This window comes from Alligator mississippiensis, chromosome 2 (assembly GCF_030867095.1).
Source record: "Alligator mississippiensis isolate rAllMis1 chromosome 2, rAllMis1, whole genome shotgun sequence".
Classification (NCBI taxonomy): domain Eukaryota; kingdom Metazoa; phylum Chordata; order Crocodylia; family Alligatoridae; genus Alligator; species Alligator mississippiensis.
The window spans coordinates 3,201,957-3,221,175 of record NC_081825.1 but is presented as its reverse complement, the minus strand read 5'-3'; the positions used below and the strand labels follow the sequence as shown (position 1 = coordinate 3,221,175).

The 19,219-nt window shown below is 53.4% G+C and overlaps 2 protein-coding genes across 2 annotated transcripts in view; both read right to left on the bottom strand.

Moving 5' to 3' along the window:
* Positions 1–2,767, bottom strand: part of ATP6V1B1 (ATPase H+ transporting V1 subunit B1) — a 55,655-nt gene extending 52,888 nt beyond the window's left edge. The window contains exon 1 of the mRNA XM_059721406.1: positions 2,618–2,767. Within this exon, the coding sequence (XP_059577389.1) occupies positions 2,618–2,738 (121 nt within the window). The 5' untranslated portion in view covers positions 2,739–2,767. The remainder of the gene's footprint in view (positions 1–2,617) is intronic.
* Positions 2,768–7,309: 4,542 nt separating this feature from the next.
* The window catches only part of VAX2 (ventral anterior homeobox 2), a 55,341-nt gene continuing 43,431 nt past the window's right edge, over positions 7,310–19,219 (bottom strand). The window contains exon 3 of the mRNA XM_006260378.3: positions 7,310–10,933. Coding sequence (XP_006260440.1) covers positions 10,457–10,933 — 477 coding nt within the window. The 3' untranslated portion in view covers positions 7,310–10,456. The remainder of the gene's footprint in view (positions 10,934–19,219) is intronic.

Genomic DNA, 19,219 nt, shown 5'->3' with positions numbered 1-19,219 from the left:
TCTGCACCCATCCGCAGCAGCTGCAGTGGGCACCGGTCCCTGCCCCTGGCCTGTGCCTTGCAGCCTCCGGGGTTGTCTCTGCAGATCCCTGGATCAATACATGGCCCATTGGCTCTTATCAGCATGCCGCTTTTACAGGGGGAGGTCGGCCAGCCTTGCCCATTTTTAGGGGCCCAAGCCAGGCTGCAGAAGCCTATTTCTGAGAGACCGTAGAGCAAACCTTTGCAGATGCAACAACCAGCTTGGTCAGCAAAGGGCAGCAAGCCAGCAACATGCCTAATTAAACCAGTAACGAGATACCGTTAAACAGAACCCAAAGCCTGAAAAAAGACACTAGAAGGGAAGAGCATACAATAAATAATCCAGATATCCTATACCCTAGCTTTAGCTCATGGTAATCCATGTAACCAAATGTATTAGAGGCTGGTTTGCTACAATAGATTTTTGTGACGTTTCTAGATAATATTAATAATGACAATATTAATAATGACAATATTAAACGGCACATCCTTGTTTCCAGAAGGCCATACATTTTGGGGAAGAGAAAACAGGATGAGAGCAAGGAGTGTTTCATAATGGCAAAGGAAGGAGCTCCGTCCCTCCAGAAACACAGTTTTCACAGAAACATGAATCCTAATTAATTCATGCTTTCCATGTCCACAGTTCAGTCCAGGTCCAAAAGTTTCAGCTAAAAACAAGCTGATCAGAGGTCATTTATTAGATGATTAGCACCTGGCATCTATACACGTGAAGTGGAGGCTGGGGGGAAATCTGGAGAGCTCAGCACATTCAAGAAGACCGCTGCGTGCCACCCTTTTCCCACCCCCATGGTGTGCCGTGTTGGGTGGCCAGGTAGATTTGGGGATAAATGTTTGTTCTTGTGTTTTGCAGGGCAAGCAAATAATCCTAACCCCAACCCTGGGGACCTGGCTCTGCCTCATCTCCAACCTGCAAGGTGACCCTCAACAGGGATGCCACAGTCGGGCCAGGGGTCGACCCGTGCAACCAGAGGCTTCGGGCATCTTGGGTTAACCAGACAGCCTTGACTGGAGGGACCAGGTCTCCGTGGTGTGTCCAGCACAGGGGCAGGTAGTGTTACCCCGCTGCCTGTTACAGGAGGCACGTCCCTGGCCCGAGCCCCGTGCCCCCCGTGTGATGCTCCAGGCAGCCCCAGCTGTCTCTGCTGACGGGCTGAACTTCAAGGGTTGCCCGACCCCCAGTCATTCAGCAGTTACAGCCGCAGAGCCACCTCCTAGCAAACCCCAGGCCTCAGCTTGAGACTCTGCATTAGCAGTATAGGGCTTATGACACACACCACAGCAGCCCCAGGTGCATGCAGGAGAGGTCCTGAGTGGTGCTTTTCCCATTGCTTTCTGCAAGACGCTCTCTGCTCAGGGTGACACCCTGAGCCAGGAGCTGCGGGAAGGCGGGGGGGGTCTCGTCTCTCCGGTATTTATTACTCGGAGCAGCTGGGAGCCCGGGGCTGACGTCAGGGAGGCCGGGGCTGTCCTGCAGCCGTTCTCCTTGGGCAAGGTGAACATGGGAGCGTGCACGAGGCAGGAGAGTGGCTGCAAACGTGGGCGGAACAGACACGTACGGGCTGTCGCACCCCCACACACGCCGTGGGCGTGCAACGTGTACGGAGGTCACACACACGGAGGAAACCCAAACGCCTGCGCTTTATACTGACCCTGTGTGCACACGCTCCGGGATACACAACCATTGCTACACCCAATCTGTCACTCGCACGCTCAGAAGGAGCCTGAAAAGTTCTCAGCTGCAGCAAAAGGATTTTAAACCCCGTGTTGACGAGAGATGAGAACGGGGCCTGTTTTTATGAGAAATCAGGAAAAATATTTGCTGGTCCCCATCACTCAAAAACAAAGCTGACTTGGGAAGAGAAGGGGGGCTCAGCTCATCAGCAGCTACTAATGGATGCCAAATCCCCCTCCTGGGACGTCTGCTATTTGCGTGTAGTTATTGGGGGAAAAAAAGCAGAGTTTGGGAAATCTCTGGGTGCCAAACGCTCCTGTTGAGAACAGAAATTGCCGTGGGGAAATGTCAGAGAATGGAGCAGCCTCCCCCCACGGCCTGCCTCTCCTCTCTCTCTCACACATCATTAACACACACGAGCACCGACTTAGACATGCAAACACGCGTGCACCTGCATTTATCCCCTTGCACGGAGGCACAAACACACACTTCCAGCATCTCTGGGGAGAAAAGAAGCGTGGGGAATTGGAAGCACATTAACAACATAATGCAACTGCAAGAGCCAGGGTGCGTCAGGCTGCTTTGCTCCCTGTTTAATCTGGGGGGGCCTGATTCTGCTCCTGTTCACACTGGAGTCACCCCTTGGCTTTGGGGGATTCGTCTCAGAGCCCCGGAGATTAACAAAAAGCAGCTGGATACCCTTCCCCGGGAGGGAAACTCTGAAGCAGCCACCCACCAGCTCCCAATTACGACCACCAGCACCGGACTCAAACTGACCCGACAGACGGGGAAACTGAGGCACGGAGCTGGAAAGGGTGCAGGGAGCCAGCACAGCAGGGAAAGGAGCCCAGGGGACACCCCACGTGGCTAGTCTGAGCCCCTCATCCCAGTCCACCCCACTTACTCAGCCTGGGGCTGGTGGTGTAGTTCCTGGTGACCGCACAGATGTGCTCGCGGACCCCGGCCGTGGTGCCCAGGGGTGGGGGCGGGGGTGGGGGAGGCCGCAGCTGCACCTTGGTCGCCATCCCGGGGCCGAGTGGGTTGGAGGGAGCCGGGCTCAGGGCTTTTATAGACGCAGCCGAGCTCCTCCATCCTCCCTGCACCTGGTCCAGCCGGTCCGGGCTGCCCCTGCCCCTGCCCCTGTCCTGTCCGGCCGGAGCTGCCCGGAGCACTGCAGCCTGCACCTGGGACGGTGCCCGGGACTGTGCCTGCACCTGGGCTGGGCACCTGTGCCTGCACCTGCACCACCAGCCACCGCCCTCCCTGCTGTGTGTGTGTTGGGGAGTCAACAGTGTGTGTGGGGCAGGCAACTCAATCAGTGTGTGTAGGGGGGAGGGGAAGTCAAACATTGTCTAAGTGTGTGTGTGCATGTGTGTTTGTGTGGCAATGAATGTGTAATGGGGTGTGTGTGTGTGTATCAGGAAAGTCAAACATTGTGTAAGTGTGTGTGTGCATGTGTGTTTGTGTGGCAATGACTGTGTAATTGTGTGTGTGTGTCAGGAAAGTCAAACATTGTGTAAGTGGGTGTGTCTGTTGGAGGAGTCAATCACTGTAGTGTGTGTGTGTGTTGGGGGAGTCCATAATTCTATAAGTGTGTGTGTTAGGGAGTCAATCGGTGTGTAACGGTGTGTGTGTGTGTCAGGGAAGTTAAACATTGTGTAATTGTGTGTGTGTGCACCAGGGAAGTCAAACATTGTGTAAGTGTGTGTGTGCGTGTGTGTTTGTGTGTCAATGACTGTGTAATTTTGTGTGTGTGTCAGGGAAGTCAAACATTGTATAAGTGTGTGTGTTTGTTGGAGGAGTCAATCACTGTAGTGTGTGTGTTGGGGGAGCCCATAATTGTGTAAGTGTGTGTGAGTGTTACAGCATCAATCGGTGTGTAACTGTGTGTGTATGTGCATTTGTGTTAGAGGAGCCAATCGCTGTGTAATTGTGTATGTGTGTATTGGAGAAGTCGATCACTGTAGTGGGGGGGTGAGTGTGTTAGGGAGTCAATCAGTGTGTAACTGTGTGTGTGAGTGATCAACTCCCCTGACACAAATTGTGAATGTGCTGGGAAGTCAATTAGTGTGCAACTGTGTGTGTGTTAGGGAGTCAACCATTGTGTAACAGTGTTGGGGAGTCAATCTGTAATCTGTGTGTGTTGGAGGAGTCAATCATTGTGTAACTGTGTGTGTGCACGTGCAAACAGAGGGAAATGGTAAGAAGAAACGGGGGAGAGCAGATGGTTGAGAGTGTGTGAGTCAAAGGGAGGGTGAACAAATATACTGGCCAAGTAAGCGGTTTTGTGTGTGCAGGAAGAAGGTGTGCATTGGTGGAGGAAGCAGATGGTTGTGTGCACATGTGCATGTGCTCATGTGTCAAAGGGCAGGTGCACAATTGTGTTGGACAAGTAGGTGTTTTTGCATGTGTATGTATAGGAAGAAGGCGAGTGTTGGTGGGGGAAGCTGGTGTGTGTGTGTGAAGAGGGAGATTGTGAATGCCTGTGTGGAGAGCCAAAACTGTGTGTGTGGATCGCAGCTCCCAGTGGACAGAGCTTTCCTCCCGGTGCAGGGATCTGAGCACAGGCCTGGGCCCCAGGACCTCCTGCCACCGAGCCCCTAGCGGTTCAGTGGTGCCCACGTGCCTCATGGCAGGGTCTGAGCACAATCACGGTGCTCACACTCCCTGGAGGGCCGGGGCCGTGCGAGGCTGGACAGATTACAGGAGGGAGCTGGGGGGGGCTTCTGCTGGGATGCTTTGACAACACGCAGTATCTTTCTGACTTGCAAAATTGTGGATATGTGGCAAAGCTGATCAATGAAAAGGGGAAGGGAGTGTGGGGGGAAACACCCTTGTGATTAATATCTTTTAAAGGGTTCCCCCTTAAAAAGAAAATGGGGGTCAGGAACATTGCTGCCGTTCTGAAATGCACAACAGAATAACAGCCGCACAATGTCACGGCGAGTTGTGCATGGTGTCCTCCTTCGGCAGCCCCTCGCTGTCGAGGACAATTGTCTTTATGGTGCAGAGTGAACCGTAGTATAGCGCGTTGTGATCGTAGACGGGGCGACACGACACGGACGCGGGAAGTGACGGAAGACCGAGCCGGCAGACGTAACTTTTATTAACCATGAGAAACCACACGACTTGTTCAAGTTTCACATACTAGACTTCTTTGTGGCAAATAATACGCGTTCAGATCAAGCGTCCAGGATTCATCTCATTTATCTGTGGTGTCAAGATGGTTAAAATTGTGTGTGTGTGTGAGTGTGTGTGTGTGTGTGTGTAAGCAAGAGGGACATGGGTTATGTCTTGGAGGGCGGGTGTTTAATGACAGCCAATTGACATATTGAGTTAGATGTGTTTGAATGGGGATCTTTGGCGTGTGCCCTCTGCCCTCAGGTCCGAGTGTCGGTGCCATCCATGGGTTGGGATGAAGATCCTGTACAAATAGAGACCAGCTTTTTTTCTGCCAAATTTTTTTGGGGGAAAACCTGTCATATTGTTCAAAGCTGTTTCAGGGAGTCTCTGACCTCAAATAAAGCTTTTAAAAGCAAGGTATGGAGGGAGCTGGGAGGGAGGGGAGGTGGCATCTCATCATGACACCTCAAATCCCCCTGAAGACGGATGGTATCATGGACAACGAGGGTTGAAGGGAGCTCAGGGGGTCACATCTAGTCCAACCCCTGCTCCAAGCAGGACCAGCCCCAACTACATCATCCCAGACAAGGCTTTGTCTTAAAAAACCCCAAGGATGGAGACTGCACCACCTCTCTGGAGAGCCAGTGCTTCACCACCCTCCTAGTGAGAGAGTTTTTCCTAATATCCAACCTCAACTTCCCTTGCTGCAGCCTGAGCCCATTGCTCCTTGTCCTGTCATCTGCCCCCACTGAGACCAGATGTGGTGAGGATGAGATTGTGGGATTTTGAAGCTCTTTAGCTCTCTTTGCAAGTACCAAGGGTCCCACATGGGGTGAAAGCTGTCCCTTTCTCCATTTACAAAAGAAAAACACCCCACTTGATGGGGGCTCAGCTGTTTGCTAGGTGGGAGGGAGTTTCCCCAGCTTAGACTAAGTGAAGAGAAGCCTTTGGAGGCCTCAGATCGCCTTGTTGGTATTTCCAATCCAGTTGGACATGCCATGGCCATAGGAATTGTTTGGGTTTTTACTATTGCATCTGCTCATGCAGATTTGCCATCCTGGGCTGTATCAGATTGCAAAACTCTGCTCCCGAGCCATGACCTGGGAGATGCACGGGATCGGTGGCAGGCAGAGTTTGGATGGTCTAAATCCCCCGTTGCAGATTTGCTGGGGGAGCACTTTGCAAACCGAGCTGGGTGAAAAGCAAGGGAAATAAATGACAAGCAATGGATCAGCTTAGGCGTGCTCAACCAAAAAGCTTCATGGTGACATGGGCAGCTGCCAGCAGGGAGAGGGGAAAAAGAGGGGACAAAGCGTGAACACACTGTTGCATTTTTGGGGGGTTGTTACCAAGGTAGAATTGAACGCAGTTCTGTTTGCAAAACCTAAGTGGGGCTGACAGCTGCTCTCGGAGGAGAGGCAGACATTTCCGCCCTCGATTTCTCTTCCTTTGGCCGAGTCAAGCCATTGTGCCTCAGTTTCCCCACCCATGAAATGGGGGTAATGATACTTTCTTACCTTATGGGCATGGTGAGGCCGAGTTCACAGGGATTAATACAGTGCATGGAAGGTGACACGCGCTCTCACTCCGATGTCCCGGAAAAGTCAGATTTTTTTACAAAACTCAGCGATGCATTTAGTTTTTAAATAATTCTTTTATTTTAAATATTTCCCTGCCAAATAGCTGGAGGAGGGGAACATGCTGCCTACTTTCACACACCCCCTTAGAGACCGGTCCATATAGAGGAAAACAGTCTACTTTCCGGAGCAGCGGTTGGGCTCTTTGTCTAGTGTTAGCAGCAGGAGCTTGCTTCTCAGCTCCCAGATCCGACCGGCGTTCAATCACATGCTTCACTTTAAGCTCGGATATATGCACCCTTTCTGAGTCAGGGTCTGGGGCTTGAAAGTGCCAGGATTGAACCCACTATCGACCCATGTTCGGGGGGTTTTACCCAACCAGCGCAGCGCGGAGGGTATACATTTGGCTTGGATTTGCTTGTGTGAAAAGCACCATAAAATCCTTAGCAAAAAAAAAAAATAGCGCCGGCTTTTACCTGCAACAGGTACAAAACGTGCCAACGGGTGTGTGGCTGGGAGATTTTGCAGCTTCTCTCCCAGATGTCGTTCACAATCACATGCCAGCTGGTAAGGACCAAAAACTTAGAGCATTTCTGATTTTGAGATCCAGTTTTGGTTAAAAAAAAATCAGTTTTCCATTAGACATAAAGCCAATAGATTTACTGGACCATGCCTGGTTTTAGGTTGTACCGGGAGCTGCAAAACTGGAATGTTTCACCCAGGAGAAGGTGCATTTGGCTTGAAAAGCCTTTTTTTTTGATGGTTAGAAATGTGGGGCACATCTACACATGCACTTTAATGCACATTAGCCGATCTGCATGCGCATTAAGTAGCGTGGGTTTTTTTGGTGACGCTTTAATGTGCATTCAAATAGGCTACTGTGCATTAAGCGTCACTTTAAAACTATGTTCTTTAGTTAATGCGCATTAAGATAGATCAGTGCAGATTTTCTTGGTACTTCACAATAGAGGTACTAGATTTAATGTGCATGAACTAAAGTGTGTTAATGCATGTGTAGATGCACCCATATTGACCAGCTTTGCTTCGAAGACCTCGGTGGCCAGGCTCTATACTAATCTGGCAGGTCCTTTGCTCTGTCCTCCGTAGGATGGTAAGGAATGACTACCGTGCTCTGGGAAGGGATAGTCCCCGGTAGCTTCATTATCTCCTGGAAAAGAGGCCTTTCTAGTGGGAGAGGACCAGCTAGGACCCTAAACTGCAATATTCAATAGTTGCCAACTCTTCTATCTTCAGTTCATGCCTCACAAATCCCCCCAGTTACAGCAGCTGGAGAGCCCCGGCACCATGGGGAAGCATGGCAGCTCTGTGGCCTCCATCTGCCACCCAGGCCCCAGCCATGCACAGAGTGGGGGTGATAGCACAACCCCCCTTGGCATGGGGCTGAGCTCAAAGAGGAAGGGAGGAGGGGGAAAAGGGTTTGTGCTGCCTCCGGGGGCTCTAGCAACCCTCAGCCATCGCTTGCAGTTGTGTGTGATGGCAGGAAGGAGTACAGGGGTGTTCCTGGCTCCAAATCCACCATCAATGGCAGGAAAAGTCCCTGGGGGGGATGAATCAGGGAGGCCTGTCCTGGGTAGGGACAGCGTGACACGCCGCAGGTTGACCCCTGAGCCACTGACCACAGTGGGGGCTGCTGGAGGAGGAGGGGGCTGCCAGGATCGGGGCCCTCCTTGACCAGGGGGGAGATGGCAGCTGCACCTGTGACTCTTCAAGGGCTCGTGAGCCTGATCCTGCCCTCAGGGAGCTCAGTGCCCAGCAGATTTGCAAGGGAGCCTGGCCGAGCGGCTGATAAGGGGGGTCCAGGATTGATCCCACCCCACACCCTGCTGATGGGCTTTCACAGCAGCGCTTGCCCAGACACCCACGTGGCCCCCACTCACCTGCTTTCTCCCTCTGCCTCTCCTTACCTTGTCCCAGGACGTGGCAGGCAGATGGACGGGCACACAGACAGCAGCCTGGGCTGTGCTATCACTAGAGGGAACTCACAGACCTGGGTGGTGGGTTTGCTAATGTGCCGGTCGTGGCAATCAAGACAGGTGGGAGTGGGGACAAGGTGACTTTGATTCTGCCCACGGTGCCTTTGGGGGCGTCACAAGATCGGCTGGTTTGGCCCTAAGCGGCCGGCGCCTGGAGAGATGCACCTGCATCTCCGCTATGTGTCCCAAACCCAGAACCCAACCCCAAAACCTCTGGCAGCTTCTAAAACCCAACCCTAGAGCTGACTTTTGCAGACAGCCTGTGTCCTGCTTCCAGCCTTTGGCCAAACCAGAAACCAGACCTGACCCAGCCCTGGACCTGGATGTGAGTTTGGTGCCTCGATCCCCCCTGGAGGTTATCATCCCAGAATCCCAGGATGCCAAAAGGCCTCTTGGGGCTATTTCCCTTCTTTCTGGAAACTGAGCAGGAGCAGGGGGAAGCTATTCACAGGCCAGCTGTGCTTTTAGCGCCTTTCTGAAGCTTTCCAGCTTGTGCTGTCTCTGGAGGATCAAGAGCTCCAGCCTCCCCGCAACACTGTCGAACCTTGCAGAGAGTCGGGATGATTGTAAAAGGGCTCCCTGAAAGACTAGACCCACATCCTCCACAGGAAGCCCATGCCCTCAATGCCTATCTCCCGTGGGGAGTTAAATATTGAAGGATCTCACTTCATGCTGTCTCTGTGGTTGGATCTGACCCTGATTGTCTCAGGGTTTGTCTTCCAAGGTCCCAGCCATGAAGCCAAGAGTCTCTTGACCCAACTCCCCCCATTGTAATGTGAGTGGGGTCTGAGCTGGTGGCAGGTCAAGCCGTGCTTGGGGTGCCCTTATAGCCAACGGTGCAAGGCAAGCAGACATGGGGCATGGGGTTTTGGTGCACCCCACCGAATGGTGATTACCAAGAGAGGAGGAGAGCGGGTTTTGTCATTAGATGGTGACGTCTAGGATCTCCAGGGCTCTCGCATCCAGTGGTGTCACTTCTCCAAGTGCCGGCACCAGTAGCCGGGGTGGGTGAGATGCAATGATCTGGAGAGGGCCCGGTCTTCACACTGCCATGCTGGACGCCCCTTTTTGCTCAGATGTCTGGGCATGGACCAGACGCACCAGCCCAGCCCTGCTGTCAGCCCTTGGGACTCAGCTATCACAGATTAAGGCAAGATGAAGCACAGCAGACCCTGAGTCCTGCGCTTATGCCCCCGAGGAGGCCACAGCACCTTGCAGACAGGAAACTGAGGCATAGGAGGGCAACCTACGCAGGTCCCTGCCCCCAGCTTAGGACTCGTGCTCTTCTGCATCCACTTCCCCTGCATTTTGGAGCATCCCCATTGCAGAGGCAGGGGGGCACCGTGGACCCAGGGTTGAGCCTGGCAGCAAGCGAAGTGGATGGTGACAGCAAATGCACTCCATGGTGCTTTGCATGGAGGGGCAGAAACCCTGACTAGTGGGAGAAGAGAGCAGCGGGCACAAGCTTTCACCCCCAGAGCATCTGAGTGACTGGAGGTGATTTGAGTCCAGCCTGCCCAAGCCCCTGAAAACCCATTCGTGCATCTAGTTCTGCATCTCACCATCCTCACATCCATGACAGAGAAGCAGAGAGAAGTAAGAAGACCCTTCCCTCCCTGCCTGTTGCATGAGCTGTTTCTCAGGGACTTGAGCAAGCTGGAATAGGACTGTGCTTAGCTACTTAAGCCCACTTAGATGCCTCATAAGTGCAAAAGCATCTGATCCATGGGGTCAGCAAACCTCCAACCCTCCCAGCTCCCCCCTGGACCCGCAGCAAAGGACCAAGCCTCTACGTCTCCCTACTGAGCCAGCAGCATCTCAGGCAGCGCGGTGCAGCGGTGAGGGCTGAACGAAGGGGGGTGCCCGGAGCCGTGTGTTTATTTCCACGGAGGGAACACGCAGACACACGCACGTACACACACATGTCACCTGGACATTTGGTCTTTGAAATCCCACTTGCAGAACAGGAGCCCCACGAGGGGCAGACGGGGGAACACGGTGCATGGAGGCGGGGGTGGGATGGGGAAACGCTTTGACACTCGGCTTTATTTAAGGGCTTGGCTTCTTGCTGGGTATCGAACTGTCTTTCCTCTCCAGCCGTGTATAAGGCTCGAAGGCGGAGCTGCCCAGTCCGTAGCCGCTAGGGAGGTCGTGGAGGGTGCCCAGAAGCGGGCCGCTGAAGCATAGCGGGGTGCCGGGGAGCCGGGGGGACGAGGCCGCGGCCAGAGATGGGACCCCCAGGCTGAAGCCGCCCGTCCCGGGGGGGCTGTTCCCACTGCTCACGCCGGGGGACGTGCTGCCCGACGTGGCCAGGCCGGCACCATTCCCAGTCGCGGGGCCCAGGGCCGCGGCACCGGCGGGGAGCAGGTTAGGTGCAGCTGGGACCGACAAGAGTCTGCCTTGCTCCAGCAGCCGCAGGATGTTGCAGGTGGCGAAGGACTCGGAGCTGGAGGACGAGCGCTTCTCTGAGTCTCGGCTCTGGTCCTTCTTCTGCTTGGTGCGCCGGTTCTGGAACCAGACTTTGACCTAGGCCAGGGCAGGGGGAAGAGGAGGTGCGGGTAAGGGAGGCAGGAGGGGGAGAGAGAGAAATGGGGCAGGGGGTGGGAAGAAAGGGGGCAAGAGATGCATTAGAAGGAGCCCGCCATCAGCAGGTGCATGGGCCAGCTGGTGCCTCCACCTTGCCCTGAGCCAGGACAATGCTGGGAGATGCAAGGGGATGGCAAGCAAGGTGGAAGCCAGATGCACCAGCAGAGCCACAGCGCTCCCTTCTGCCACCAGCCACTGGCCCCACACTGGTCCTGCATGTCCCAAGTCTCTCCCAAGTGGACCCTAGGGACAGCCAGCATCTCCTGCCCTCAGTCCCTGGGTCCTGGCTGCACCCAGCTCCCCTCTGGCCTCACTGCCTGGATCCTCATGCGCCAAGACTCACTTTAGTCTGCCCTGATGAAGAAGACCTGGGAAGGGTGGTTAGATAGATAGATAGATAGATAGATAGATAGATAGATAGATAGATAGATAGATAGATAGATAGATAGATAGATGCATCAGTGAATGAGTAAAGACAGGAAGTAATTGGGGATGAGTGGATAGCTTGTTAGATAGGGAGAGCATATGACAATGGATGGATGGATGGATGAAAGTTATGGGGAGAGAGGGATAAGGGAAGGAAATGTATGGGTAAGTATAGAAATTAGGTCAATAAGGGATGGATGGATGGATGGATGGATGGATGGATGCTATGAGGTAGATGAGGAATGAATGTTGAAGGGGTGAAGGGGAGATAGATGGATGGAAGTTATGGGAAGAGAGGGATAAGGGAAGGAAATGTATAGGTAGATATAGAAATTAGGACAATGATGGATGGATGGATGGATGGATGGATGGATGGATGGATGGATGAAGAGTATTGGGATAGATAGATAGATAGATAGATAGATAGATAGATAGATAGATAGATAGTACTGGGATGGATGGATGGATGGATGGATGGATGGATGGATGGAGAGTATTGGGATAGATAGATAGATAGATAGATAGATAGATAGATAGATAGATAGATAGATAGATAGTACTGGGATGGATGGATGGGTGGATGGATGGATGGATGGATGGATGGAGAGTATTGGGATAGATAGATAGATAGATAGATAGATAGATAGATAGTACTGGGATGGATGGATGGATGGATGGATGGATGGATGGATGGATGGATGAAGAGTATTGGGATAGATAGATAGATAGATAGATAGATAGATAGATAGATAGATAGATAGATAGATAGATAGATAGTACTGGGATGGATGGATGGGTGGATGGATGGATGGATGGATGGATGGAGAGTATTGGGATAGATAGATAGATAGATAGATAGATAGATAGATAGATAGATAGATAGTACTGGGATGGATGGATGGATGGATGGATGGATGGATGGATGGATGGATAGTATTGGGATAGATAGATAGATAGATAGATAGATAGATAGATAGATAGATAGATAGATAGATAGATAGTATTAGGATGGATGGATGGATGGATGGATGGATGGATGGATGGATGGATGGATGAAGAGTATTGGGATAGATAGATAGATAGATAGATAGATAGATAGATAGATAGATAGATAGTATTAGGATGGATGGATGGATGGATGGATGGATGGATGGATGGATGAAGAGTATTGGGATAGATAGATAGATAGATAGATAGATAGATAGATAGATAGTACTGGGATGGATGGATGGATGGATGCATGGATGGATAGATGGATGGATGAAGAGTATTGGGATAGATAGATAGATAGATAGATAGATAGATAGATAGATAGATAGATAGATAGATAGTATTAGGATGGATGGATGGATGGATGGATGGATGGATGGATGGATGGATGGATGGATGGATGAAGAGTATTGGGATAGATAGATAGATAGATAGATAGATAGATAGATAGATAGATAGATAGATAGATAGTATTAGGATGGATGGATGGATGGATGGATGGATGGATGGATGGATGGAGAGTATTGGGATAGATAGATAGATAGATAGATAGATAGATAGATAGATAGATAGATAGATAGATAGTATTAGGATGGATGGATGGATGGATGGATGGATGGATGGATGGATGGATGGATGAAGAGTATTGGGATAGATAGATAGATAGATAGATAGATAGATAGATAGATAGATAGTATTAGGATGGATGGATGGATGGATGGATGGATGAAGAGTATTCGGATAGATAGATAGATAGATAGATAGATAGATAGATAGATAGATAGATAGATAGATAGATAGATAGTATTAGGATGGATGGATGGATGGATGGATGGATGGATGCTATGAGGTAGATGAGGAATGAATGTTGAAGGGGTGAAGGGGAGATAGATGGATGGAAGTTATGGGGAGAGAGGGATAAGGGAAGGAAATGTATAGGTAGATATAGAAATTAGGACAATGATGGATGGATGGATGGATGGATGGATGGATGGATGGATGGATGGATGGATGGATGGATGGACAGACAATCAAGCTTCATGCCTTGTTGTGTGTCTGGTTCCCAGTCATCAGCTCAGACATTCAGCTGCTTCCACAGCCACCATCTGCAGCCCTCGCCTCCTCCACTGCACAACAGAGCTGCCGTGTAGGCACAGGACCCCACCTCACCCCCTCCAGCAAGGAACTGGGGGGAATGGGCTGGACAGAGCCAGGAGCCTCCCAAGGTAGGAGCAGTGTCTACTGCAAGTCTCTCTTGGGGCAGAGCAGGGTCTGAGCACTCATGCACCAGCCAGGTGGGGTCAGGAAGGACAGCACCTGTCCACATCATGCCTGGCTCAGGCCTGCCTCTGATACCCATAACGCTGCAGCCAGCTTTGGGGAGGGAGCCCTGCACCGCCCTGACACACCAGGCCCTTGCACATTGGCGGGTGGTGCCCAGAGCTGCCACCAGTGTCTCTGGGAGAAGACCGTCCCCCTTTTAGGGGCAGAGGGACTTTCAGGGCATCAGCCCAGCACCTGCCCAGCAAAGCTGGCATCCCCAGGGACCCAGATGCTATCACAGGCTTCTCCTCGAGGCATGGACAGCCCCCAGCACCTTGGGACCTAAACACCCTGAGGTCTCTATCTCCCTCTGCCAGATCCAGAGAAGGGTTTGGGAGTCTAACTCCTACTTGGAAGCCTCAATACCTTGTTATCTTTGTCTCTAAGTGACTTGCCCAAGGTCAACCAGGAGAGTCAGTGGCAGGGCAGGGAGTTGAACGCAGGCCCCTTAATCCACCTTATGAGCCCCCACATTCCCCAGTCTTTCCATGCAAACCTTTGGACAACAAAGCAGGGTCTTGCTAGGGCAGCTGAAAGAGCCCAGGGAAACCCAGCAAATGACCCAGAGGCCACAAGCACAGCTTGGCTTGACCGCAGAGGTGCAGGGACAAATTTTCCTGCTAGCTTTGGTCCCTTGGGAGTGTTTCTTGGAGATCCCGGTAGCTGCTCACCCTCCATCAGATTTGACCCTCCTGGGATCCATTCACACCCCTCCTGGCTCGTCTGCAAACTCTGCAGACTTCAGCAAGGGCAAGTGCAAAGTCCTGCACGTAGGAGGGAGCAATCCCATGCACCGGTGCAGGCGGGGGGTGATGGACTGGGCAGCAGCAATGCAGAAAAGACCTGCGGGGACAGAGGACAAGAAGCTGAACAGGAGCCAGCAGTGTGCCCTTGTGCCAAGAAGGCTACCGGCATCCTGGGCTGCGTGGGTAGGAGCGTTGCCAGCAGATGGAGGGCAGTGATCCTTCCCTCTGTTCAGCACTGGGGAGGCCACATCTGGAGTCCGGTGTCCAGCTGTGGACCCCCCACTACAGAAAGGATGTAGACACATTGGAGAGAGTCCAGAGGAGGGCAATGAAAATGGTTGTGGGCTGAGGGACAGGACTGGTGAGGAGAGGTTGATGGAAATGGGCTGATTGAGTCTGCAGAAGAGAAGACTGAGGGGGATTGAATAGCAGCCTTCACCTCCCTGCAGGGGGCTGCAAAGAGGATGGAGCTGGGCTGGTCTCAGTAGGGGCAGATGACAGAAGGAGCAATGGGCTCAAGCTGCAGCAAGAAACATTGAAGTTACATATTAGGAAAAACTCTCCCAGGAGAAGGGTAGTAAAACACTGGAGCAGGCTCTCCAGAGAGGTGGTGCAGTCTCCATCCTTGGAGCTTTTGAAGCCCCAGGTAGACAAAGCCGTGGCTGGGATGATGTAGTTGGGGCTGGTCCTGCCTGGCACAAGGGGCTGCACTAGATGTGACCTCCTGAGCTCTCTTCCAGCCCTTCTTGTCTGTGAGTCTATGGCTTGGTGCCCGCACACCAGGGGACAGGCGGTCACAGCACCGGGGGCTGGAGCACCCCCCAGTTGTTACTCTGTCCTCCTTGCACTGATGCTTCATCCCAGACAGATGCTTTCTGAGCCTCAGACAACCTCTGGGCTCTGGTTCTGGAAATGGCAGAAACCAGCAAGTGAGGCAGCGGGAGGCTGAGGCCCGGATCCTGGACGTCTGTATTCAGAGCTGCTTCTCTTTCCTTGCAAGGCAGCTTGCTTCTCCGGGGAACTCCCAGTGCAGGATGAGGCCCGCAGGCTGCCCATACCTCAGCACCTACATCCCAGCAGCAAAATGCCGAGCTGAGGCAGGGCTTAGCATTTCCCTCCTGGGTTTCTGTCCATGCATAGCCCACGGTCCTCAGAGCCCACCCAGCTCTCCTGCTGCCTCAAGCACTCCCAGCTGTCTCTGTGCTGACCTCCAGGTCCAGAGCCAAGGGCACAGCTGTTAGGTGCACACCTGTGCACCCCCCCAGCCGGTGAGACCGGCAAGACATTGCCTTGTTTGAGGGTCTTGCTTTCCAAGCCCTGGGGCCGAGCGGTGGGTGCTTGGGCAGCTTTGATAAGGCCCCTTGGAGGATTAGGTGAGACTTGGAGGAGTCCAGAGGTCAAACTAAGTGACTTGCACAAGGTTGTGCAGAGAGGCTATGGCAGAGCTGAGAATTGAACCCAGGTCTCCCAGCTGCCCGTGCAACAACCCACTCCCCAATCAGTTTTCCCTTTCCTCCTTGCCATCACCAGCTCTTCCATCATCTGGGACAAGCCTGACCCACCGCTGGCATGGGCGAAACAAGTGATATGGGCTGCTTCTGGGTGAGGCCCATGGGAGACTGCAGGCAGCACGGGGCAGATAGGGCAGAGAGAAGGAAGCAGAGCAACAAACTGGGTAGGGAGCACAGGGCTGGGGGCAGAAAGTGGTGCAGCAGACCAGACAGGGAGCAGACAGCAGAGCAGCTGGTCAGACAGGGAGCAGAGCAGCAGATCAGATGGGGAGCATTGGGCAGGGGGCAGAAAGCAGAGCAGCAGATCAGATGGGGAGCATTGGGTAGGGGGCAGACAGCAGAGCAGCAGATGAGTCAGGGAGCACAGGTAGAGAGCAGAAAGCAGAGCAGCAGCTTGGGCAGTGGAAAGGGATGGCGGTGGCACTCGGGGAGGCTGCCGGGCGAACTTGTGGTAAGTCTGCCAAAAAGATTGCCCCCCGTTCCCCTTTCCCCGTGTGATCTAGGGCTTGTTCGCTGCGAATCGCCCCAGCTGCCTCACGCCACGAAGCCCGGGAGAGCTCCGGCCTGGGCTTCCCCGAACACCCGCAGGGCTGGGGCAGCACAGAGACACCCGGGAGGTCTTCTATGGCAGGGATTTGGGCTGCTATAAATAGCCCCCAGTTGACATGGGGTCATACGGGTCAGGCCACACTAAAGAGGATTGCAGGACTCCAGGAAGAGCCGGCGAGGTGGGCAGCGTGGTGCGGCGAGCCGGTGCAGACAAGGGCAATGCCGCATGCGCACTGGGAGGCAGACCTAGCTCAGACCTCTCCTGCGCCTCCTCAGAGCCTAAATGACCAGGGAGCAGTGGTTTTAAATGAGCAGGGTGTTTCGGGCAGTCTGGTGCATGGGCAGCTCCGAGACAGGTGCAGGGTAGAAACTCCAGCATCGTTGCTGCAACACCAGCACCATGAGGACTGTGATCCAGGAGCCAGCACCGTGCCCGGGGCGGCATCCTACAACCATCACTCCCCCGTCTCTGTGCAGTTTGAAACAAAAGCCTCGGTGACACAGGGCGAGGTCTGACACGGAGCCGTGGCTGGCACACCTGCCCTCCGTGCCCCCCGTGCAGACGGCCCGGCCACCTCGGGGCCAAGCCCGCCTGCTCTCTTCCGTGGCACAAGTGGAGCATGTTCAAGGAGATCCTCGTTGCAATGAGACCCTGCGAGGCTGAAGAGGCAAATGTTCTGCCTCAATGCCTTGATTTCCATGAGTTTTCCACCGCTGGGGACTGCGTGGTGCCGTCCGGAGGCATTTCGGGAGGCTTCACGGCCCAGAGGGGAGAGAGACTGAGAAGACTGAATACCACCTCTCTGGGCTTCACCACCTTTGTAGTGATAAAGTTTTTACTAATATCCAACCTCAACTTCCCTTGCTGCAGCTTGAGCCCATTGCTCCTTCTGTCACCTGCCCCCACTGAGACCAGCCCAGCTCCATCCTCTTTGCAGCCCCCCTGCAGGGAGGTGAAGGCTGCTATTCAATCCCCCTCGGTCTTCTCTTCTGCAGACTCAATCAGCCCATTCCCCTCAGCCTCCCCTCACCAGTCCTGTCCCCCAACCCCTCAACCATTTTTGTTTCCCTGCAATTTCCAGCAGCCGGTTTCAGGGGGAAGTGTGTTGTATACGCAAAAATATCTTGGTTGCACGAAGGTTTGAGTGTACAAGGCGTTGTTTGGATGTGTGTCATTGCCCCCGCACTGTTCAGGGAGACTGCCTGCAAGCTGACCGGCCCGGTGTGCCTGGAGAAGGGGAGCGGACAACGTGGGTCTTTCACTCTGAGGCTCCCCTTGGTGATTTGGCAGAGGCATGGGGCTGAGGGCAGGTAGGAGCCTTACACCGGAGCCAGCTGGGTGGCACTAGTGGCCCCTGTGTTGGCCATCCATGTGGAGACATGATAGACTCCTCTCCAGTGCCTCGAGACACCAGTCTCTCCAGTTAGGGCCAGCACATTGGTGCGGCAGCTTGGGTTAACCACGGGCTCCCCCTGACCCTGCCTTAGTGCCCCCCCTTTCCATCAGTACCTCTGAGGTGCTGGGCACCATGGGCTGGGCTTCTCCGCACACCCGCGGCTTGGCGTGGGCACGCGGGGCCTTGGCTCAGCACTCAGGGAGCGAGGCTTGTCTCTAGATGAGCCTTACACCCTAAATCCTCCAGCCTCTTGCTGGGTTTCCAGGCCCAGCATATTCCCTGCATGCCCTACACAAGGGCCCTGCCCTGGCTGCACGGGGGGCCATGAATAACCAGACCTGACAGGTCCCCGCTGCCCCAGATATACAGCGAATGCAGAGCACTGGCATAGGCATGGAGGGGACTTGGCCACCTGGAAACTAGAGGACTCATGGGTCCCACGGCTGCTGTCGTGCTGCATATGCCGTGCCAGGGTCCTTTCTCCTCGGCCTGTAGCTGAGCTGTATTTGCACACCGGGGCTTGCGTTGTAGATGCAAAGAAGCACGTTCTTATAAGCCAGCTGCTACAAGGGCTACCTGGGGTAGGTCTGCACAACCAGTCCTGCCACGTCCATGCATCCACGGCCTGAAGGCACCGGTCCTTATACAGCCCCCATTACCATGGTGTCTAGCAGGGATTAGAAGACTAGACCTTGGGAACCTTGTTTGACCCTAATAAAATGAGCAGGAGTCAGCAGTGTGCCCTGATTGCCAAGAAGGCTAATGGCACCCTGGGCTGCATGAGTAGGAGTGGTGCCAGCACATGGTGGTCCTGCCATTAAACCTCCATGCCTAAAACACTACTATGCAGAGACACAGGCTATATTTTTGCTCCTGCTGTACCTTCCATGTAGGCATGCAGGATTTCACCAGGAATTAGGAATCATAGACATCTTAGAAAAGTGGGGCCCTCTGCAGAGGTTACATCCAGTGCAACCCCTGCCTGAGGCAGGGTCAGCCCTGTCCAAACCAGCCCATTGCCCAACCTCTTAGCAAAGCTACAGCCGCCCCTGACACAACAGCAGACATCACCCCCGAACCTGCAATAGGCAACGCAGGGGGACCAGGGGCCTAAATAGGAGTTTGGCATCTAATGGGAAGCTCAAAACAGGCTGCTCTTGGGAAACCACAGTAAGGGTGAAGAGAATAGACTTTAAAATAGTAAAGCCAGTTTTATGGTCAAGAGAGAAAAAACCAGGATGGGGGTCACTGATTATGATAATTGTTTCCAAAAGTCCTCAGGGG